Source organism: Castanea sativa, chromosome 11 (genome assembly GCF_040712315.1).
Source record: "Castanea sativa cultivar Marrone di Chiusa Pesio chromosome 11, ASM4071231v1".
Taxonomy (NCBI): Eukaryota; Viridiplantae; Streptophyta; class Magnoliopsida; order Fagales; family Fagaceae; genus Castanea; species Castanea sativa.
Window position 1 is genome coordinate 58,635,406 of NC_134023.1, and position 24,294 is coordinate 58,659,699.

General features: G+C 36.2%; 1 protein-coding gene across 1 annotated transcript; it reads left to right on the plus strand.

Moving 5' to 3' along the window:
* The first annotated feature begins 193 nt into the window (after positions 1-193).
* Positions 194-19,254, plus strand: LOC142615103 (E3 ubiquitin-protein ligase KEG). Its single transcript, XM_075787798.1, has 16 exons — positions 194-1,225; positions 4,032-4,394; positions 4,487-4,717; positions 4,956-5,078; positions 5,176-5,512; positions 5,610-5,767; positions 7,867-8,024; positions 9,820-9,941; positions 10,173-10,307; positions 10,628-10,752; positions 10,966-11,070; positions 11,167-11,400; positions 16,184-16,517; positions 16,632-16,820; positions 16,929-17,234; positions 17,587-19,254. The coding sequence occupies exons 1-16, from the start codon at positions 459-461 to the stop codon at positions 18,823-18,825; spliced, it is 4,926 nt and encodes a 1,641-aa protein (XP_075643913.1). The 5' UTR covers positions 194-458; the 3' UTR covers positions 18,826-19,254.
* The last annotated feature ends 5,040 nt before the right edge of the window (positions 19,255-24,294 follow it).

The following is a 24,294-nucleotide window of genomic DNA, read 5'->3' on the forward strand; positions in this document are numbered from 1 at the left end:
AAGAAAAAAGAAAAAGCACTTGAGCCTTAAGAAACGGGTTTGTGAGTTGTAAAACAATGTGGACTCATGTATAAACACTTCCAAGTTTCGGCAAAGCCGAACTTAACTATAAGCCCACTTTTTAGAAACCGAAAGAAAAGGCAAAGAAACCCAAAACAGCAAAAGTAGAAAAAACAAAAACAAATCACCTCACAATCTCTCCACTGATCTTTCTCTACTCTTTACTTCTTTCTTCTATTCTACCCTCATTTCTCTCTCTCTCTCTCTAAAACCCTCTTCACTTTCTCTCTCTAGATTTATTTCTTTATCAGCTCAACTGATCCAACTCCCCTTTCATTTCTCTCCTTATTTCATTTATGGATCTACCATTTCCTCCTCTCTCTTAAGATCTTCTAAGCTCAAATAATTTACAAACTCTCTCTCTCTCTGTCTCTCTGTCTCTCTGTGATTATTAAGGAATGAAGGTACCGTGCTGCTCGGTGTGCCAAACGCGGTACAACGAGGAGGAGAGAGTCCCGCTATTGCTCCAATGCGGACACGGCTTCTGCAAGGAGTGTCTGTCCAAGATGTTCCTGGCGTGTCCGGACACGACGCTCCCGTGTCCGCGGTGTCGCCACGTGTCCGTCGTTGGGAACTCCGTTCAGGCCCTGAAGAAGAACTACGCCGTCTTGGCTCTCCTCGGCTCCTCCGGTCCGATTCCGTCTTCGGCTGCGAATTTGGACTGCGACTACACCGACGACGAGGACGAGGACGGCGACGGCGACGACGACGGAGACGAAGTGGAGTACCACCGGCGGTGTAGTCGCGGGTCGCTTGCGTCGAGCTCGTCGGCGGCTGCGGCGGGTGGTGGTGGCGGCGGCGGCGGGTGTGGTCCGGTGATTGAGGTTGGGGTGCACCAGGACTTGAGATTGGTGCGGCGGATAGGGGAGAGTAGGCGGGCCGGGGTGGAAATGTGGGCGGCGGTGATTGGCAGCGGGGGAGGGCGGTGTCGGCATCGCGTGGCAGCGAAGAAGGTGGGGGTGCCGGAGGAGACGGATGTGGATTGGGTGCTGGGGCAGCTGGAGAACCTGCGGCGGGCCTCCATGTGGTGTAGAAATGTGTGCACTTTTCATGGGGCAATGAGGATGGAAAGGAGCTTGTGTCTTGTGATGGACAAGTGTTGCGGTTCTGTTCAGTCCGAGATGCAGCGCAACGAGGGAAGGCTTACATTGGAGCAAATCCTAAGGTTTTGTGTTTTTTTTTTTTTTTTTGGTTGGTTGGTTGTCTTAAATTTTTGTTAGAGAAAAAAAAGGTTTTTGTATAATTTGCTTAGTGGGTTTTTATGAAAAATTTGGCTCAAAATGGTGAATTGGCGGATGGAATTCTTGTGGGTTAGTGAACAATTTGGATTTAGGGACTAAAAGATTGAATTTTGATGTTGGATTAGACTTGCTTTGGATTAGTCAGGCAAGTTTTATAAGTGATTGCACATTGGGAATTTCAGTGGACGGAAAAGTGTGTAGTTTTATTGCAATTAGTGTAATGTGTATACACGAGGTAATCCAGATGGGTGTGGTTGTGTTTGCAAAAGTGAGTATGAACACCAAAAAAAAGTTTTAGGAATTTTTCGTATTTAACCTTAAAAGGAGAAAAGGATTTCTGTGTTTGCTGACAACATGATTCAGTATGTGTTTGTTTGACTGTGTAAAACACTTATCTAGTGTTTGATTGGGATCTGTGACAAGTGTGGGTTACAAAGTTTTCTTATAGATATTGCTAAATTATACTGTGTATGTTGGAGTATTTTATGAATATGTGCAATGTAAAGATACTGAGTCAAATGATGTATGCATCAATGTACAAGTGTGAATTGTGATGTATCAAATAGAGAATTTGACCTCAACACTACAACAAATTCTCTCTATTAGTCTTAGTTGCTGCTCAATGCAAATGCTGTGACCAATTAGGAAACAAGGCCCCAACCCACCAAATTTAGAAGACACCATTTTTGAAAAATAAAAAAAAGGCTCCCCTCTTTAAAATCCTTTAAGAAATTTTAACATGTCACTTCACATATCATCTATTTCAGTCTTCCCATTATGTCTTGCTTCTTCCTCCGCCACCCCCCCAGCGTGGTCTCCTACTTTTACCCTAAAATGTGGGGATGGAAGTGTTCTAAGAATGTTGGTATTGTCACTAAGGCTTATTGTAGAATGTGAGGGTACTAAATTACTTTTCTAGTTTGGATGAGCATTGTTGGACAAATAAAAATGTTAGGAGACATTCAATAGGGCATGTCAGTGATATTAATTTTTTTTCTAGTGTAACAAAAATCAACCTTTTTTTTGATAAGTAAGAATTATGTATATACGAACGGCTACTCTATGCTTGAAAAACACAGAGCAACCCAGAAAATACAAGAAGAAAAAACAAAGAGAAGGATAGCTGCTTGAGATTGTAAACTTTCAAGATTCAAATTCTCTTTAAACTCTTTAAGGTTCATAGGATGGCTGCTTGAGAAGAGTTGTAAGGCAGAAGCTTTTTTCTTTTCATTCCCTTTTTGGCGTAGAGTGAGGCTTGCCTTAATCTCATATTTGAGAGGGAAAGGAAAATGGAGGTTGTGGAGACAGAGCAATGTTGTTAATATATGTCCCTGAATTCATTTTGCAAGTCCCAAATTTAATTGGCTGAAGCATTGGAAAAGTACATATTTTCATTAAAAAAGTGGAGGTGTAGAGATAGAGAGCGATGTTGTGAATGTATGTCCCTGAATTCATTTTGCAAGTCCCAACCTTATTGACTGCAGCATTGGAAAAGTTCATATTTTTACTGAGAAAAGTAAAAAGATCTTTTGGGAACCTTAGATTTCATTGGGTGCCTAAACAGTTTAGAAGCACTTTTCTAAGAAAACATACTTCAAATTTCTCCATTAGCAAGACTGATAGAGTTTATGGTCTGGCATAGCTGTCAAGAGATATACTACTTTTCTTCCTTGCATGCTAAATTTCTGATTGTGTTAATTTATAAAAAAAAAAAAAATTTTAATGGAATGCTTAAGATCTGTTCAAGTTCCATGTGTTTCACAAGGTGATGCTCATCATGTTCAAGTTTGTATTACCCTTTTTTATTTTTTATTTTTATAGCTATCAGCTTGCTATAATACTTGATTATTGCCACCAGAGATAAAATTTGAATGTGGTTGTAAATAAAGCATATCAGACACCTGAATTTGATTATTTCTATGAATTAAAAAAATTTAAATTTCAGTTTTTCTCCCTTCTTTGCGAACATCAATCCAATACCATTTAAGACCAACTTTATGGTGTTAAGTAGGCTTTGGTTTGCAGTAGTACCTGTTATATGAATTTAAATTGGTGAAATTTGCAGATATTTTTACTGCCTAAATTAGCAAACAAGCAGCCAGAAATCAAACGGTTAGAATGTGTTAATGATTTTGAGGAGTGTTAGTTTGTTCTGGAAAGATCTCCAAATCCCGCAAATCACTAGATATTAATAGAAAAACTTCCAGTTAATATGGGTTTCTTTGGTTAAAGATATTCATGGGACAGCTTCTAGTATAAAGGAGTTCTTTTTATGCAAAGTGGCAGCTTACTTCAATCCCATATTTGGGAGGGAAGTATGTCATTTTTCAGAACTCATTGTGCAAATGCTGATGTCAATCGCTAAATTTTAGACTACTAGAAATGGTATAGAAGACTTGAATATATATACTTTCATTGGCAATTGCAAGATATCTACTGGGTTTGTCACTAGCTGCCAAAAATAGTTTTTCAATGTATTTGGCATTTTTGCTATTTCCACAAAATTTTAATTTATGAATTGATTATACTTAATCCAGATGTTTATCCATTCTATTTTTGCAAGTTGATATTTGATTGGGGTAACTATTTAAATAGTGTTCATGATATTATTAAAGACTTAATTGTGTTCCAGCTGTTGTGCCAGAACATTTTGATTCTTTAAGTTAAGATTGGTAATTATTATCTGTCTACATCTCTTGTCGTGACATGGTGAGTGGTTGCCAACTGTAGATATGGGGCTGACATTGCACGAGGGGTGGCTGAACTACACGCGGCAGGTGTTGTTTGTATGAATCTAAAACCATCCAATCTTCTTTTGGATGCAAGTGGTCGTGCAGTGGTTTCTGACTATGGACTTGCTGGCATTCTGAAGAAACCTTCCTGTCGGAAAGCTCGATCAGAGGGTGATTCCTTAAAAATTCATTCATGTATGGAGTGCACAATGCTCAGCCCAAATTATGCAGCTCCAGAGGCATGGGAACCGGTAAAAAAGTCATTGAATCTGTTCTGGGATGATGCAATAGGTATATCTGCAGAGTCAGATGCGTGGAGTTTTGGTTGCACATTGGTAGAAATGTGCACTGGTTCCATCCCGTATGTGAAACAATATATTCTTTACTTTAAATTTCTTCTTTTCTTCTCCTATGCATGATGTTTTTGCTTACAAGTTGCTATTCTTTCTGCAGGTGGGCTGGTTTAAGTGCAGAGGAAATCTATCGGGCTGTGGTCAAGGCTCGAAAACTGCCCCCACAGTATGCAAGTGTAGTAGGTGTTGGTATACCAGGAGAATTGTGGAAAATGATTGGTGAATGCCTGCAGTTCAAGGCATCAAAAAGACCAACTTTTAATGCAATGTTAGCGACTTTCCTCCGTCATTTGAAAGAGATACCACGCAGCCCCCCTGCAAGCCCTGATAAGTAAGGAATTTGAAATATTGATTGTGGCATTTTCTTATCTCATGTCTGTTTAATTGTTAGTGGATAATTGAACTTGCTTGGGCCATTGGATAAGAACTGAGATAAAAGTTAATGCTTGGATATTGGTTTCCTGCCATGTGCATTTGGGCATGTGTTTGAGAGAGATTGATATGATTAGCCTGAATTTTATTTTGTGTTAATTGTCTTATGTAAATTTACATTTTGTAACTGAGTGCAGCGACTTTGCTAAAATCTCTGGACTTCCGACAGAACCATCTCCTGTATCAGATCCAGAAGGTTTTCAAGATTACTCCAACCATTTGCATCAACTTATGTCCGCAGGTGATGTGAGTGGTGTTAGGTTAGTTCACTTTGATACTGATCTGCTTGAGCTAGCTCCTCTAGAATAACCTTAGCCTTTGTATGTTATTCTCTTTATGCCCTTTTTTCCTATGCAGAGACTTACTTATAAAGGCTGCGTCAGGAAAAATCAGCAGCTCAATCTTTTCACTATTAGAAGCTCAAAATGCTGAGGGTCAAACTGCTCTCCACGTGGCTTGTAGACGTGGTAGTGCAGAACTTGTTGAGGCTATTTTAGAGTGCAGAGAGGCGAATGTGGATGTTTTGGATAAAGATGGGGATCCTCCACTTGTTTTTGCGTTAGCAGCTGGATCACCAGAATGTGTTCGTGCTCTCATTAGAAGAGGTGCTAATGTGAGATCTAGGTTGAGGGAAGGCTTTGGTCCATCTGTTGCTCATGTTTGTGCCTACCATGGTCAACCCGACTGCATGCGTGTAGGCCTTCAATTTATGGGATACATATTATTGTTATTCATTTTTGCTTCTTCCTGATCTTTAAGTTTCTACTGTTTCACATGTCAATTAATTACAGGAGTTACTTTTGGCTGGAGCCGATCCTAATGCAGTGGATGATGAAGGTGAATCTGTGCTACACAGAGCTGTTGCCAAGAAATATTCCGACTGTGCTCTGGTCATATTGGAAAATGGAGGCTGTAGATCAATGGCTGTTTTGAATTCAAAAAATTTGACGTAAGTACAAATTATTAGCTTTTCTTTTACTTCGAATGGTTGAAAAGGAAGATTAAAAAGTCAGCTTTCCTTTTCTTTTATATGTAGGGGAAAAAGGGATGGTATTGGAATGAAAACACAAATTATTTAAATTTTTTTTGGAAATGGCAAATGAGCTGATATTTGATTTACTTTCAAAATCATGACCTACTTGTTCTGTATAATGAAATTATTGGATTTGCATATATATATATATATATATATTTATTTATATGGACAAATATGAACTCATCATGATATTAATTCTCGTATAAAAGAGAATAAATAGCATCTTGTCATGCCTAAAGAGATCAGATTAAAAGCCTTCCTCTAAACGGGTTTCAGATCTATTCTGTTTAATTAATATTTTCCATAGGTTTGCTTATATGTGCGTGTGTGTGCGTGCGCGTGTGCTATAATCTCATTTATTGGTTTTGATGTTTTTGTGACTATTTTGTGCACTATGATCTATGAATAACCACACATTATTTTTTCTATTATGCTTTATTCTTTTTGCCATGGGTGGTCATATTTGATTCTAGGGGATTGTAGTTGCTAAGGTTATTTTGGTGCATGTTGCTGTTCTTTTCCCTGGTAATGACTCTGGCTTTATGATACATTTACTGAGACTTTGGGAAGATTTCCTGCTTTGTTTTATGTTGGAGGTTGCTTGTTACTTTGCTCAGACTGAATACACAGACAAAAAGATCAGGATGAAAATTGTTTGTCCATGCACATAACACTTAGCTGCATACATTTTCACATGCAGTTGACTGCTAATTTCCTTATTTCCTCTATTTCAAAGAAAGAATATTTAAGTCCTGTAGACATTAAATCTGTACAAAATTATGTGGAAGCTTTACAGAATCACTGTGAAGCTGATAGAAAGCCCCATGGTGGGGAGCTGCCATGTTAGGTTAGGAGAGAAAAGGGATTGGTTTTATAATAGGGGGAGCAGACGCAAAACCTTCAATAGCTGGCCTCAAGGGGGACAATTGGGTTATTTTAAACCTGGAGAATTTATAGGGAGAAGTAGAACTGCTATCTTTGAGAATATCCATTCTACTCATTATGGTTGCCATGGACTTTATGTCACCTGGGAGAATGATACCTTGACATGGAGGAAGTCATCCAGTTCCTTAGCTAACTTTTAAGTTTCATCATTCTATATTTTGGACGCATGGGCCATTGGAAGATAAACCCCACAATAGTGAAGTTAGATTTTAGCTAATCCACATCTTACTAATGGGCAACTTCACTTTTACCTCTAGTTTTCTTGATCCTGTTGGTTAACTTTTGGATATTTAGCAGATATACTCCATTTGTCCTGTACACTTTGTAAAAATTCTATTCCTCCCAATTTTTTTGGTAATTAGATGCACATGTTGGGTCTTGAACCCACAACCTCACCCTCCACCATGCTCTTACAAAGGGAAAGATGTGCCATTTGAGCTAGAGTTCAGTAGCTTAAATTTTGGATTGGAATCACAAGCAAAATAATTTGTAGCCTTCTTGCTCTGTTTGCAGATAGCTGACTGCTGCAGCTGTTTTGGAAATCACATTCTCTGTCTCTTTTGTAATTGAATCACTGAAATTAGATGGATTTACTATTTCAGTGCTCATTAGGAGGCTCTTACCCAAGTAAGCCAGTGCTGGTTTTTACTTGGTTTTAATAACCGGAGTTGTATAAAATTCATTTGTTCCCACTTTCTTTTAAACTGGAAGCTTCTGCTTGGGGAATCATTGATTAGTTTATCTTGCCTCTTATGAATCAAACCAAGGCCGTATTTCCGTAGGTTGGATGTCAGATTATGCGCTTAGTAGCATTTGCTTTCAGTTTTAGCAATAATGTGGAATTCTTAACAGTAATTCTAGGAGGGTTTATTTAATTTAATTTAATTAAAATTTAATTCATTTTTATTCTCTATTTTTAATTAAATTTCAGCTTGGTTTTTGTGTGGCCTTTTGCCTTTTGATATATTTAATGCTGTTATGTTAATGCTGAGTATTTTTTTATGAGATTTATGCATATTTTTTCCTAAAAGTTATGATTGTGCATTAATATGCTCCGAATGCTACAGACCATTGCATTTGTGTGTCGCAACATGGAATGTGACAGTCGTCAAAAGGTGGGTGGAAGTTGCAACCGTGGAAGAGATTGCTGATGCAATTGATATACCAAGCCCAGTTGGCACTGCACTTTGTATGGCAGCTGCTGTAAAGAAAGATCATGAATTTGGTAATGCTAGAACTTAGAAATGTCTGTTTGATATAGATATGAAAGTACTTTTTAAGTGATGAAATAGCTTGAAAAAGAAAATACTAAGTTCTTGAAAGTAAAATGTGGGTATAAATGTAGTTTGTTTTATTTCTAAGAAATTTTATGTTTTATTTCTAAGAACTTTTATCAACCAGGATTAAAAAATGGCTTAGGGATGATTTGGAGCACAATTTGTGGCATTTAAATATGTGATTTTTTCCCCCTGAAGAACATTTGAATGTTAATTATGTTGAAATGCAGCCTGCAACTTTTGTTGAGTGCTGATTTGACTACTGTATTTTTGTAAATGTCAGATATAATGTATGTCCTAATTGTGTAAACATTATAGATTGTAAATTATTTATGGCACAAGAGAATTGGACTTTAGAAATGGATGGGCCAGGACCAAAAGTAGGAAGAGTAGAATGGGTCTTGTTTGAGCCCCCCCCACTCAACCAAAAAAACCTTCTCTCTCTTTCTCCCCAAAAAACAAAAGTACTACTACTATAATAGGTAGAAGAGAAGAGGGGCAAACAAAACAGGATTTTTTTGGAACGACATGTTGGCCTGTAGCAATAATTAATGACAATAAATGAAGAAGTATGGAATAAACTTCGATGATTGCTTTGATTGAACTTGGAACTAGCACTTCTCTGTATCTCCATGCCCACACTTCTATTTTTATGATGGAACTCTGAACCAACACTTCTCAGTATCTCCAGCCTAGTTACTACTAATTACTTTATGTCTCTCCAACCTAGGACAATCAGGGGGGTGGCTGGTGGGAGGGGGGATGGTTTATTATATGTTGGGGGAACCAAGCAAAGTCACTATTGCAACGGAGACGCAACCCCTCACCTTACCTCTGATCATCAGTGCTGGGAAACTGAGAAAATCCAAGGGGACCTCATTTTATATTGGGTCTGGCAAAGCCCCCATGGCAACTGAGAAAATCCATGGGGGACTCGTCTTATGTTGGGGGCAAAGTCATCATGGCAACAGAGACAATCTGATCATCTGAGCAACCAATAAAATCCAAAGGTGGAAGTGGCCATGTTATTCGTGTTGCAGTGAAATCCACCCAAAAGAATTATTGTGACTATTTTGGACTTAATCATGGTTATGAAGTCATTTTTCAACTCTATCATAGCTGTGGCCTGTGTGAGATAATACTCTTACAAAGGAGAGAACTAACCCATGGATAGTTTTATGTTAATTAATTTTACGAGGGATAGGAATAATTAAAAGTTTAAAAGGTGTAAGTATAAATTGATGATTAAAAAAAATCTAGCTATCATGAAGCTTATATCTCCCTCTCCTAGTGGATCTTATGCTCATTATTAGAAGAGATTCTCAAGAAGTCATGCTATTTACCATTGATGCAAACCAGATTTAAAAAAAAAAGGGTTTAGCTTTGCCTATTGCTTAGCCATGTAAACTTTCCAATCAAAAAAAATTTAAGCACTTCGAAGCCAATCATAGTCTTATCAAATTAAGCTTAGATGGCTTGCATATATTAATACGAATTTTTCCTGTGAATTTCTTGATATATCAGCATTTCTCAATGGGATCATATTAGAGAACAATGACCAAAAAATTTGTTTATCTGCTTGCATGTTTGCTCTCCTCTCCTCCCCCCGCCCTTTTTTCCCGGAGTATTAATTGGAAATTGATTTCACCGAACTATTTCTTTTCCTTGTTATCGATTTCTTAAACTTTAAGTATTTGACTTCTTATTATGGTTTCTTCTAATTGCTCATTTTGCTGCTTTTAGAGGGAAGAGAACTGGTGCAAACATTGCTTGCTGCTGGAGCAGATCCAACAGCCCAAGATGCTCAACATGGACGGACAGCTTTGCATACAGCTGCAATGGCTAATGATGTTGAGTTGGTCAAGGTAAGCAAAGTAGCTTCCCTAATACTTTATACAGGTAGCTAACCATTTTTATTTATTTTTACATTGTTGGTAAGTCATATAGCCAACCCCAAGGTTTTGGGACTAAGACTTTGTTGTTATTGTTGGTAAGTCATATGGTTTTTGTGCAATTGTGCACATGAACCTTGGAAGTTCTTGTTTGTTTTTTCTAACGTTCAATTAACCTACTTTTGTTTTTGAAATGTTGAATAGATCATTCTTGAGGCTGGAGTTGATGTGAACATCCGAAATGTGCACAATACAATTCCTCTTCATGTAGCATTGGCCAGAGGGGCAAAGTCATGTGTTGGATTGCTGTTATCTGCAGGGGCAAACTGTAATTTGCAGGTCTTTCTTCAAACTTATGAATTTTTATTGGTACATTGTGGATGTCTAACTCAAAATCATATCTGAGTCAATATTTTTCTTCAAGAGAATTGGTATCTATCAGACTATCACTGCAACATACTAGACTAATTTTTTATATTGTTTTGCTTGCACCAATCCTTCCATCCAGCGCTGATTTCATTGGGACATATTTATTCTTACTCACTGTAGGTTACTATGAAATGCATGATGATTTCATCCCATCCTATTGCTGGTGCTTCCAAGCGAAATTTTCTTTTGTGGTCCACTAATTTATAGTTTCTTTGCTCATCATTTATCAGGATGATGAAGGTGACAATGCATTCCACATAGCAGCAGATGCAGCAAAAATGATACGTGAAAATCTTGAATGGCTCATTGATATGCTCAGAAATCCAAATGCTGCTGTTGAAGTTAGAAACCACAGGCAAGTAGCTGTTTACTTCACGTGGATTTGCTTCTTCACGGGGATTTACTTACATTCTCAAAGCTTTCTTATCTTTCAAATTTATGTACTTATTTAGCCTTAAAACTTATGGTTCTATGGTTTTTTAATGCTGATTGGGAGCTTTACAATGTAATAGTACACAGATTTGAACTCTACAACATTACTGAGATTTATGTTTATGTTTGGTGACAGTGGTAAAACACTAAGAGACTTTTTGGATGCTCTTCCCCGTGAATGGATTTCTGAAGATCTGATGGAGGCACTCATAAATAGGGGACTTCATCTGTCTCGTACAATGTCAGAAGAAATTCAACCATATAGTTCTGTTTTGAAATTGTTGCAACTCAAACTGGTTTCTGCTACTAAAATAAATTTATTTTCTATTGTCTTTAGATTTGAAGTGGGAGACTGGGTTAAATTTAGAAGAAGCATCACAACTCCAACATATGGGTGGCAAGGTGCAAAGCACAAAAGTGTGGGCTTTGTGCAAAATGTCCCAGACAAAGACCATCTCATTGTTTCCTTTTGTTCTGGAGAGGCTCGTGTTTTAGCAAATGAAGTTATAAAAGTGATTCCATTAGACAGGGGACAACATGTCATGCTGAAACCAGATGTCAAAGAACCCAGGTTTGATCTTGCACAATTGCTAATTTATAGCTTTTGAGTTAACTTAGTAAATGGTTTAGGTTGATATTGTATTTTCCTCATGCTTGGGCTGGAAATTATTTGTTTAGTATCAATATATAATTCCTTAGATTAGGCTATTGTATCATCAGAATGTCAAATCATTTTGGTTCCTTAACAGTTTGAATTTACCATGTGCGCAACATGTAATCAGAAAGGAAAAATGATACTTGTAGGGTCAAAATTCAAGAGCTTATCATCAGATGATATTCATCTGTGGAGCCTAGATTAATATTTTTCTTTTTAAGTCTAATGCACCATTAATTGCAAGCTAAACTTTTCACTTATCAAATATAAATTTCAAGTTGCTATGCTGCAATTTGGAAGATTGTGTCACATTACTTAATGTGGTGCATTTGGAGGGAGAGGAATGTTGAGCTTAAATCCTTTTTCTTTTTTTGTTTGCTGGAATGGGGTTGGAGCTGTTTCAGCTTTCTCTTGTTATTCTTTCTTTGATTTGTCAGAGCTTTGCTCTTGGAAATGTTGATGTTGGTTTTTCTTTGTATACCCCCGTATGCTTGGAAGTTTTTGCTGTTTTGATAAAGATTGATACTTATAAAAAAAAAAATTTGCAAGTTATACTTTTACTGGTTGAAGTCAGCATTTATGGTTTGTTTTGTATGTTAAATGATTGATTTAGACACTTTTTTTGATAAATAAGAATGACATATGTACGAAAGGCTACTATGCATAATGCACCAGTCCACAAAATCCAAGCCCCTCAATCTCAGGTTATCACTCGTTAGGATCTTATTCCAAGCTACACACCAAACAAAGAAAGAAACATGTCTAGGGACCTTAACTCTCCATATACCTTTCCAAGGGAAGACACCTGAGGGAGCATCCCGCAACTTGCTATAATATGACTGGATGTCAAAATTCCCATTAGGCTTTAACTTCCATCTCTACTGGTCTCCAACATACATTGAAGGAGTATTGACTCCCAAGATACGAAGAAAATGCAGCCTTTCATCCATCTCCCAATCATTAAATTCCCGAATAAAACAAACATCCCAGATTCTTCTATCCTCCACCCCTTGCCTTGACAAAGAAGCTTCTATAGAGGCGTCCTTGTCAATAGCAATACCATACAGCCTTGAGAAAGCCACTTGAAAATGTTGATCCCCATACCACCCATCTTGCCAAAATCTCACTCTATTCTCTAACCCAACGACAAACTGAGCATTTTTGCTAAAATTCTCCTTCTCCCAGCTCATACCTCTCCATAAACCACACCCATAAATTCCCCTAACTTAGAAGGCCCCCCCCCCCCCCCCCCCCCCAACTCTTCCCTAATTTTGAAGCTACCACCCTCCTCTAGAGCTGATTCTCCTCCTTCCCAAACTGCCACAACCATTTCTCCAATAATGCTTTATTGAAAGTAGTAAGGGTATGTTTGGAAACTGTTTTTTCCCCTTATTTTCTGTTTCCAATTTTTTTTCCCTATTTTTGAGACTAAAAAACTTATTTGGCAACCCAAAATGGATAGAAAACAAAAATTGTTCTCAAAACTCAATTTGTGAAGGAAATTGAAAACATGTAAAAGACTGTTTTCAGTTTCTAATTTTCAAAAGTTAATGAAAACACGCATTTAAATGAATCTATTTTATTTAATGAGTTAGCATTAGAGTTCAAATCCTAATAATAACATATTTTAGTATTTTTTTTTTTCAAAACACTATCTTTTTAATTTCAATTAACAAATATGTTTTTTATTTCAAAAATACAATATAATTGTTTTTTTCTTTATATTCCAAAAAACAAGTTTTTGAAAATAGATTACAAAAATTGTTACCAAACATAACCTGAGTTTCCTTATACCTAAACCACTATTGGCTATGAGCGCACAAACTTTATCCCATCCTACCAAATGAGTCTTGCTATCACTCCATAGAAAATTCCTATGCAATTTTTCAATTCTATTAGCCACATAAGTAGGAATGGTGAATAGCAATAAAAAATAGGCAGGAAGACTAGACAATGCACTCTTAAGTAATGTCAATCTACCCCCTTGGACAAAAATAACTTCTTCCACCCGGCCAACTTCCGCTCAATTTTTTCCAAGATAGGATTCCAAATTGAAAGAGAGTTATGCAAAGCCCCCAATGGCATGCCAAGATAAGACATGGGTAAAGTTCCAACTCTGCAACCCAAAATTTCAGCCAAGGCATGCACATCATTTACCTCCCCTATTGGAACCATTTCACTCTTCTGCACACTGACCTTCAAACTTGTCACAACCTAAAAACAAAGTAACAACAATCGAATATGAAGAATTTGCTCCACATTTGCATAAAAAAAAAGAATAGTATCATCTGCAAACAATAGATGTGAAACACATTCCCCACCACCCCTCCTACCCTCAGCTTTAAAACCATGTATTAAGCCAACTTCCTCTACTCTTCTCAACATGCTACTCTAAACCTCCTTCATAATCAAAAACAGCATAAGAGATAGCGGATCCCTTTGTCTTAAGCCCCTTGAACTACCAAAAAAATTAACTGGAGACCCATTAATCAAGACAGAGAACTGAACTGTGGATATACAAGTACGAATCCACTTACACCACTTCACCCCAAAGCCCATCCTATTCAACAAATCCAGAAGAGCCTCCCAATTCACATGATTGTTGGCTTTCTCAACATCAAGTTTACATATGATCCTAGGAACCTGACACTTGTAACTCATAAACCAAAAAAGAAGAAGAAGAAGAACTGTTTTAAGTTTTAACTTGGTTTTTTTTGTGCTTTACATAGAAGTATAAAGTTAAGATCATTATTGAAGAAACCATAATCTTAGAAATCCTGTAAAACCTCTAATTGGAAGTTTAAATTCATTACCATTTTTTTATTACTTCATGGTAATGAACTATAAATTTGCTGAAAGCATTCACAGTTTGTTTTTATGGTGTTTATGCATACTAATTTCATATACCAGTCATTTAATGCGTTGGAAGTTATCGAAGATGTCCGGGTTCTCTCAGCAGAGGAAAGTAGGGATAAGGATCGTATTCGTGGAGAGCTAGAAAAAACAACTTAGTTGGAAGAAATTTGCTGGAGGCAGAAATCTAGGGCTTTGTGAGCTTTGTATTACCCCCCAAGGGATCCCCAACACACACACACACAAACTCTCTCTCTCTCTCTCTCTCTCTCTCTCTCTCTATATGTATATATATAAAACTGACTACCAATGAAAAGAACACTGCTGGCTCTAAAATAAAAATAGAAACAATTTCCTTCTGAGTTAGCTATCCAAATTTGATGACTAAGACTTGAATATGTGTGTTATTTATCAGCTACCTTTGTGGAGGTTCCTTGGTAAGTTGAAAGCAATTGTTTTCAGATAATGAGCTCCAGTGTCTTGAGAAGTTCACTTTGGCTGTGAATTCTTTGTGTTTCAGTTATTTGACAAGTTGATTGCTTGAAGATAAACAAAATTCATTACATTTACTGATTGAATTAACAACATATAATAAAGCAAAAGGTGCTGGCTCAAATGGAACTTTCTCCTCTTACAGATACTGAAGCAAGGTGAGGATGTGGGTTCAAATTCATTTGGTGCATGTGTTTAACTTAACAATAAAAAATATGACAGCATGTTATAGACGCTTTTAATTTCCTAAAACTAATAGACCAAAGCTTGTAATAGGATTGAGAGAGAGATGACTGAAAAAGAAAATAATCAAGGATTTAAGAACCCTGTGAGGGATTAGGCAGACTAGAAAAGAAGAGATGGTTAGTTTAAAGAAGCAAAATTTGAGATGCACTGAGAAGAAACTAAGATGACTAATCTATATGATTCAACTTTCCTTTAATATCCCCCTCCAAAAAAAAAAGGAAAAAGAAAGGATGCGAACACACACACATACACACACTCTCTCTCTCTATCTCTCTCTCTCTCTCTCTATAACTCACTACCAATGAAATATTAAAAATAGAAACAATCTCCTTCTGAGTTTGCTCTCTGAATTTGATAACTAAGACTCAAAGATATTATAGTGATATGATAGTATAATAAAAAATATTAATTTCTTGGCATCTAGCTCGCCTACTGTGTCTCTGCCCTTGTAACAATTGCCTTTTTCTCCCTCTAGAAAATAACTATCAACAGGTATTACACCCTTTTTTGCTCTCTCTTTCTCCCTTCATATGTAACTAATGTTAATTATTAATGAAGTTTGTTACTTTTTGATTTTATATAGACATTGTATTTGCACCACAGGCTAGTGTCTCTTTGTTGTGTTGAGTGTGTGTATGTACATATATACATAAATAGATATGTGCTCCTTAATACAACTTTTGTGTCTTGAATTTTAGGATCATTTACTTATCAAAAAAAAAAAAAATTAGGATCATGCTTCCACAACAAAGATACCCACTTCTACTTCCTGTGTACGTGCATTGTGCCCCTTTATTCCCTTTAAAAATTATTTACTCAAAAAAAAAAAAAAAATTTCTAATGTTACCGAAACCTTTTGTTTATTGTTTCAAAAGTGTCATCACTGAATTTCAGTATCAATCTTAATAAAATGATATAAATCATGGAGATTTTTCTTAGGGCTTTGTCTCATCAAGTTCAAGTCACTATCCATTATAATCCTTTGTGTTATGCATCCTTTGAAGCATAATCATTTAATATGATTGATGTTCCTCTATCATTCTCTGTATGTTTGGATTTTTAATTAACAACACATAATAATAACTGATGCTGATTTTGTCATTATCAGGTTTGGTTGGCGTGGGCAGTCACGTGACAGTATTGGAACTGTACTATGTGTAGATGATGATGGGATCCTGCGTGTTGGGTTTCCTGGAGCATCAAGAGGATGGAAAGCTGATCCTGCAGAAATGGAAAGAGTTGAAGAATTCAAGGTTGGGGATTGGGTTCGCATCCGCCCCACTCTTACAACAGCAAAGCATGGTTTAGGATCTGTAACACCAGGGAGCATTGGTATTGTGTATTGTATCAGACCAGATAGTAGTTTGTTGTTGGAATTGTGCTATCTTCCAAATCCATGGCATTGTGAACCAGAGGAGGTTGAGCCTGTCTCCCCTTTCAGGGTTAGTGAGATAGATTGGTTTTTCTGTTGCATAGAAACAGTCTGTACTTCTTTTCCCCATAATGACATTTATTTTTTTTATATTTTCAACACTTACTTCATTATAATTTTACAGATTGGTGACCGGGTATGTGTCAAGCGATCTGTTGCAGAACCTAGATATGCTTGGGGGGGTGAGACACATCACAGTGTTGGAAGAATAAGTGAGATAGAGAATGATGGTCTCTTAATAATTGAAATACCAGATCGACCAATACCATGGCAGGCTGATCCTTCTGACATGGAAAAGGTGGAAGCTTTTAAGGTAATATCTGACTACTCATTCTTATTATATGTATGATCTTAAATATCCATGGTAGATGTTAGTTGATTTCCTACCCAACATAAGTCTTAATATTGATTCCAAGAGCAGGTTGGGGATTGGGTTAGAGTAAAAGCTTCAGTACCATCTCCAAAATATGGGTGGGAGGACATTACAAGGAACAGCATTGGGATAATTCATAGCTTGGAGGAGGATGGTGATATGGGAGTTGCCTTCTGCTTCAGAAGCAAGCCTTTTTCTTGCTCTGTGACAGATGTGGAGAAGGTGCCTCCTTTTGAAGTAGGACAAGAGATTCACATGATGCCATCTGTTACTCAGCCACGACTTGGATGGTCAAATGAAACCGCTGCTACAGTTGGGAAAATTGCGAGAATTGACATGGATGGGGCTTTGAATGTAAGCATGCTTATTTCATACCTTTGCACTTGATGTCTTGACTGAGTGATTCATATCCAATACCGTTCTCTGCTCATAACTCCTTGCTGATCATCCACACCAATCAATTTTCAGTATGCTGGCAATATCCTGAAAAAATAAGCAATGCATGATGGTGTTTTTCATTATCATAAGCTTTATTTCTTATAGGCTGTAGTGGAACCATTCATCACTTTCACCTAATGCACAGTGATTGGTGACTTAATGTAGAAGCACATCTTGTTTGTATGCATGCAATAATTATGTTAATAAGGAATTCTTTCTTCAAATAAATTGCTATGGATCATAAATAGTTTTGGTAATTTTTATGTAGGTGAGAGTGACTGGCCGACAAAGCTTGTGGAGAGTTTCTCCTGGAGATGCAGAACGACTTTCTGGATTTGAAGTTGGTGATTGGGTACGTTCAAAACCAAGCCTGGGAACTAGACCAAGTTATGACTGGAACAGTATTGGAAAAGAAAGTGTAGCTATTGTGCATAGTGTACAAGAGACTGGTTATCTAGAGTTGGCTTGCTGCTTCCGTAAAGGGAAGTGGATTACTCATTACACTGATGTTGAGAAGGTTCCGTGCTTTAAAGTTGGGCAGTATGTTCGGTTCCGGTCTGGATTGGTTGAGCCAAGGTGGGGCTGGAGAGGGGCTCAGCCTAATTCTCGAGGAATTATAACTAGTGTCCATGCTGATGGTGAAGTGAGGGTCGCTCTCTTTGGTTTGTCAGGGTTGTGGAAAGGAGATCCTGCGGATCTTGAGATAGAGCAAATGTTTGAAGTGGGAGAATGGGTGAGATTGATAGATAATGCAAGTAATTGGAAATCCATTGGGCCAGGTAGCGTTGGTGTAGTGCAAGGTATTGGGTATGAAGGAGATGAATGGAATGGAACCACTTATGTTGGGTTTTGTGGGGAGCAAGAAAGGTGGGTTGGGCCTACTTCCCATCTTCAAAGAGTGGAAAGGCTCATGGTTGGCCAAAAGGTACGCGTTAAACTCTCTGTGAAGCAGCCGAGATTTGGGTGGTCAGGCCACAGCCATGCAAGTGTTGGAACTATATCTGCAATTGATGCTGATGGAAAGCTGAGAATATATACTCCAGCTGGGTCAAAAGCTTGGATGCTGGACCCATCAGAAGTAGACCTAGTAGAAGAAGAGGAGCTTCGCATTGGAGACTGGGTTAGGGTTAAGGCGTCAGTTTCAACCCCAATCCACCAATGGGGAGAGGTGAGACATTCAAGCCTTGGGGTGGTGCACCGTATGGAAGATGGAGAGCTATGGGTAGCATTTTGCTTCCTGGACAGGCTGTGGCTTTGCAAGGCTTCGGAGATGGAACGGGTTAGGCCATTCAAAGTAGGGGACAAGGTGAGGATTAGAGAAGGGCTGGTGACCCCACGTTGGGGATGGGGAATGGAGACACATGCGAGTAAGGGACAAGTGGTGGGGGTAGACGCAAATGGGAAGTTAAGGATCAAGTTCCGATGGAGAGAAGGGAGGCCATGGAATGGAGATCCTGCTGATATTGCTCTTGATGAGAGCTCGGTTGGCATAATGGGCAATTCATGACAACCCTCCAACCTATGTTCCTTCCAGTTGTGTCCTAAGCCCTAGTGGTTTTTGGCCTCTTAACTCATTTAGAGAAGTGGAAGGCTGGAAGCCATTGCTATTCCGCTGTGCAACCAGAGACCTACATTGGATCCATACCTTTGTTGCAATGGGCGCTATGACGGCCGGATTTACATATTGTTAATAAACAAAAGAGTACAAGGGATGGACAGTGGACAAAAGAAGGGGGAGAAATTGGGTTGCCTTACTGTTAATTATAGGGAATACCCGCAGCCAAGAGAAAAGGTGCATTAGGCTATTTGTATTTCATAGATGTTTGTAGTTGACAAGCTTTGAGGTATATATATGATTATTTATATCATTGTACAAATTGAACCCTTTGATCTTGTGAGTTATTACATTTTTGTCTCTCCGCAACCTTCCGCTTTCTTTCTTTGGGCCTTACAGATCAGATGTTCTTTATTTTCCTTAAGCAAAACCGACCAAGTCATATTGAGACACATGTTGACTTAAAAGCCATTAGGGAAACATGGTATTCAATATTCAGTGCGTTCAAAGACGACCCACCAAATGCAAGTGCCTTGTATTTCAACAAGCCCGAGACAAAGCCCACTTTAATGGATTCTTGAATTAATTCATGGAAGCCCTTTAATCGGGGAGGATTGTCTTCCACTTCCATAGGACCATTATGAAAAAGGTTATGGTTGATGTGACACTATATGTAGTATAGCACCAGATTGTGTTTGGCTGCTTCTATATTTGTGTTTTGAAAAACAGAAGAGAAGTAATTATCTTCATTTCATTCTTATTATTGAAAGTTAGGAATATATTTGATAGTTAAAAATATGATCTTGATAGAGGTGGTGGTGAAAACATGATGCTATTACCGGTGATTGGAGTAACATGGTTGTCTTAGAAGATTGGCTGTATAAAAACATCGGCAATCAGAGATGATAGTAGGGCGGGGTGTGGAATACAATTATTTTGATCAAGGCGGAGTAGGCGAAAATAACAGTGGTGCTGGAGATGGATGGAGATGATGGTAACAATAATGTTAGTACTTGTTACTGCTTGTATTGGAAATATATGATAATGGGAATTTAGTGTTAATGAAGGTGATGATACTTGAAATGATAACAGTATCAAAATATAGATGATAAGGAATGGGCAAAGGCAATGGTGATGGTGACACAACTATGATAGTGTTGCTAATTGTTAAGGTTGCAGACTCTGCTGATAATTACATGAAGATAACGTTGTTATACGATGTCATTAGTTATGGTATCAAGGTTGTTGTGGTGGTATGAACTATGAAGTGATTGTAATTGTATTGTGGTGGTGATGGTGATAGATGGTGAAGATAATAATAGTGGCAGTATGACTAACAAAAGTAAACGTAATGCTTTTTGTCCACGAAAAAGAAGGAAAAAGTAAACTTAATGCTCGGAAATGGTATGTTGGTTGTGATGGTAATCAATATGATAATGAAAATGGTGGGGAATGGTGACATGGTGATTGTAATGGCAATAAGAAAATAAGTGATTTGACTGCAAAAACATTATGGTAACGTGGTGGCAAAATAGTCGTTGTAGTAGCAACTAGCGAAGTGACAATTTGATGGTAGTAGACTAGGTAGTGCCGAGGTGGTGTCAGTATGGTTGAGGTCGAGATTATTGTGGTAGATACACTTAGAATAGCTAGGTTTCACTTTTCTAGGTGGAACATTATGGTAACGTGGTGGCAATATAGTCGGTGTAGTAGCAACTAGCAAAGTGACAATTTGATGGTAGTAGACTAGGTAGTGCCGAGGTGGTGTTAGTATGGTTGAGGTCGATATTATTGTGGTAGATACACTTATAATAGGTTTCACTTTTTTAGGTGGGCTGAGATGTATCTTTGATGTGTTGTACATAGGTGATAGCTGAGTGGCAAATTTAGAATTTTTTTCTCAAGGAAAGTCAATGAGTGAAACTTAAAATATGCTTTTCATTTTTAAGAAAAAAAAAAATCTATGGAGAAATAAGAGTTTGTTTAGATGTTGCTTATTTTGCTAAAAATTGAAAACTTATTACTGAAAACACTATAGTAAAATAATTTTTAAATATAAATAGTGCCATGTGGGACCCAGGAGTGCATGGTTATGCGCGCTTTTCACGTTTTTGGTTGGGTCGTAAATAGTGCAGTGGAATCTAGCAAAAAATGTAAACGCAAAATAATTTGCAAGCAAACGCACGTTGAGTGTTTTTTTAAAACCTAGGTGGCCCTCCACGCTCCACCAATGGGTCCAATGGCATCCTATCTATTGAAATCAAATCCTGTGAAATAGGAGAACTAGGAATTGAGCTCTGAATTGCATTGCATGCAATTGCTCTCAACAGCTAAGATTAAAAATTAAAAAAATGAGCTTTTAATTCCAATCCTTAAATAAAAAAATGAAAAAAGTTTTTGTGAGAGGAATGAGAGTAACTGCACCTCGTGCAATACCCAGAGTGTTGCACAAGATCCTAATCCGGGAACCAATTGGGTCATATACCCTCTTACAAAAAAGGCACCGGTGAACTTTGACCTTAATGGTTAGACAGTTACAACAACACGTTTAATTCACACATGTTGAGAAGCAAATAAGTGTCCTCATACACTTCCACAATTTTTTTTTTTTTGTGCACTTATTAGTTTTTTATTTTATTTTTTTTATTTTATTATAAGCTTGGCACTTATTAGTTGTTAGACTTGCTTGGGGTAGACTAATTTGAGAACTTTGGGTATATATAACTTTTGTCTATAAATTTGTAGTCATGTATGTTTACACTTCTTTTATGGACAAAAACAAATCTCAAAACATTTTTATAATAAGTTGAAGTGTTAACTCACTATAGGTTAAAATAGATTGAAATAAAATTATATTGGGATCCATCATAACTCAAAATTAATGTTGTGAGAATTTGTTATATCCTTAGACTTTCTTATATGTTTATCATTGGTAGGCCAAAAAAAAAAAAAAAAAAAACACTTTGATCAAAGGTAAAAGAGAAATCGTCATTTTTTTTCTTCTATGCTCACTAATTAATTGATTTTGTTTTTGTTAAGTAATATTTTAATGTGTTAACATATGATAAAATTTTGTAATTTTTTTTTTGCCGTTTAATTAATTTTTTTTTATACTTATTTTAAAATATTGTTACAAGTAGAAGGCATGAATTTTTTTTGTTTTATAAACAGCAATGTAATTTTTCTTTCTATTACTAATTTTTACCTATTATAATATATATTCTATAGTCTATAATAATATAAAACTGAAAACATTTTTTTGGTTAACCTCATGATTTTTTGTCACATAAGTTTTGAAACCTCACAATTTTACACACACACACACACACACACACACACACACATAATTAAGTTTAAATTATATTCTATATTTAGAAACTCAATTAGAATAACATATCTTATTTTCTTTAAATAATAGATTAGATAGCTCATCTCTAAAAAAAAAAAAAATTAAATAGTTCCATATACAAACATAACCATAATAAATACTTATTTAATAATCACCTTGATTACCTATATACACTTAATTGAGTTTAAATTATATTCGATATTTAAACACCCAATTATAATGACATATCATATTTTCTTTAAATAATAGAATAACCATTGCACACCAATGACGTGATAGTTATTCCATACGTATAAAATTCTTGTGGGGTGGGGAGGGGGCAAGGGGCAAGGGGCAAGGGGCAGAGTTTAAGTCTCTAGGAATGAGTTTTATACACATATATACTTAGATTGGGTTAGAATAAAATTTTTATCTTGCAGAAAAAAAAATTCATATACAAAAACAACCATAATAAATACATATCAATAATGACCATAATTATATATTTAATAGTTCCACTTGAAAAAAGATCATTATAATATCCATTAATAACTATCATAATGATCAACTTTCATATTTAATGATATTTAATATACAAATACAATTATATAATATGACTATTAATAACTATCACATTATCAAATTTTATATTTAAATATAAAATAAAAGAGAGAAATAAACCATTTTTAAAGAAAAAATTTATATTTTATTAAAAATTTTCATGCAATGCACAAGTTGTTGACTAGTATTTATATATGAGAAATGTTACGTCCACAACATTTTTACAACGTTTTCACAACAAATCACAGGTGGTTAGTTGTTATTGGTTCAAATTTGAATCTAACACGAAGATTACTTTCTTACCCCAACAATAACAACCAATAACAACCTGCCACTTAGGATTTGTTGTAAAAATGTTGTGAAAATATTGTGGACATATCATTTCTCTTTTTAAATGCTTTATATGGAGTGGATTCCAGTTAACTCAACTAGCAAATCTCTTGTTGTTGAATAAGAGATCCTGGGTTCAATTCGTGTCTATATAAAAAACCAATTGGTATCTTGATCTAATGATGATCAAAGAGCAATTATCAAAAGCAAACGTCATAGGCTGAAACCATCTAAAAAAATTATATGCACAAAGATAATCAAAATCATACATACATATATATATATATATATATATATATATATATATATATATTGTTTACGGTTTATTGGAGGTCTAATTTATTTATTTATTCTTTATTAAAGGGTCTTATTTATACTTTGTTGTGATTTTTTGAAAGGAAAAGAGAAGGAAAAAAAAAAATCTAAGTTTATCTGCTTCTCTATTTGTTTCAATGGAACCTCGTGTATAGATAGTTTTTCATATTCTCTAGTGTTTGATAACATCAGAAAATAAGCTAAAAGAAAACCATATTGGGTAAGTAATGCTTATTTTTGGATATTGTTTTCCACTAATTTTTTATTTTATAAAAATAACTCTATCTTACTACAAGCTAAATAAGAGATGTTGTAAAATTATTTTTCAACTCATTTAAAGTTACTATCAAATATAGAAAATTGAGATAATTTTATAGAAAATATTTTTTTAGAAAATGACTAATTTTCTAAAAAACATTGGAGGCGTTTGGTAATGTTGTTCTAGTAACGTTGTTTGTATTTTTTGAAAATACATGTGAATGAAAAATGTGTGAAAATAAATGTAATTTTGTTTAAAAACTGAAAATTGTTACTCAAAATCACGTAACAAACTGCCCATATTTATCAAGTCATTATGTACCATCACTACCAACTACTAACAAACTTTTTTTTTTTTTTTTGAGAGAGAACTACTAACAAACCTAAATATTAATTTCATATAAAAAATGTTTGTTAAATAAAATCATTTTTGTAAAATTATTTTTTGGGGTGAGATAAAACATAAAACAAAGTAAAATAGAAGTACTAAAAAAAATAAAAATAAAGAGTGCAAATCAGATCGAAGGGACAAGAGTGGCCCCACTAAATCTTCACCGTTAAATCCCCACCGTCCCGTTCAAACCGCAAATCCAAACACAGCATGCCTGTTTTTAAAGTTTTTATAAAAC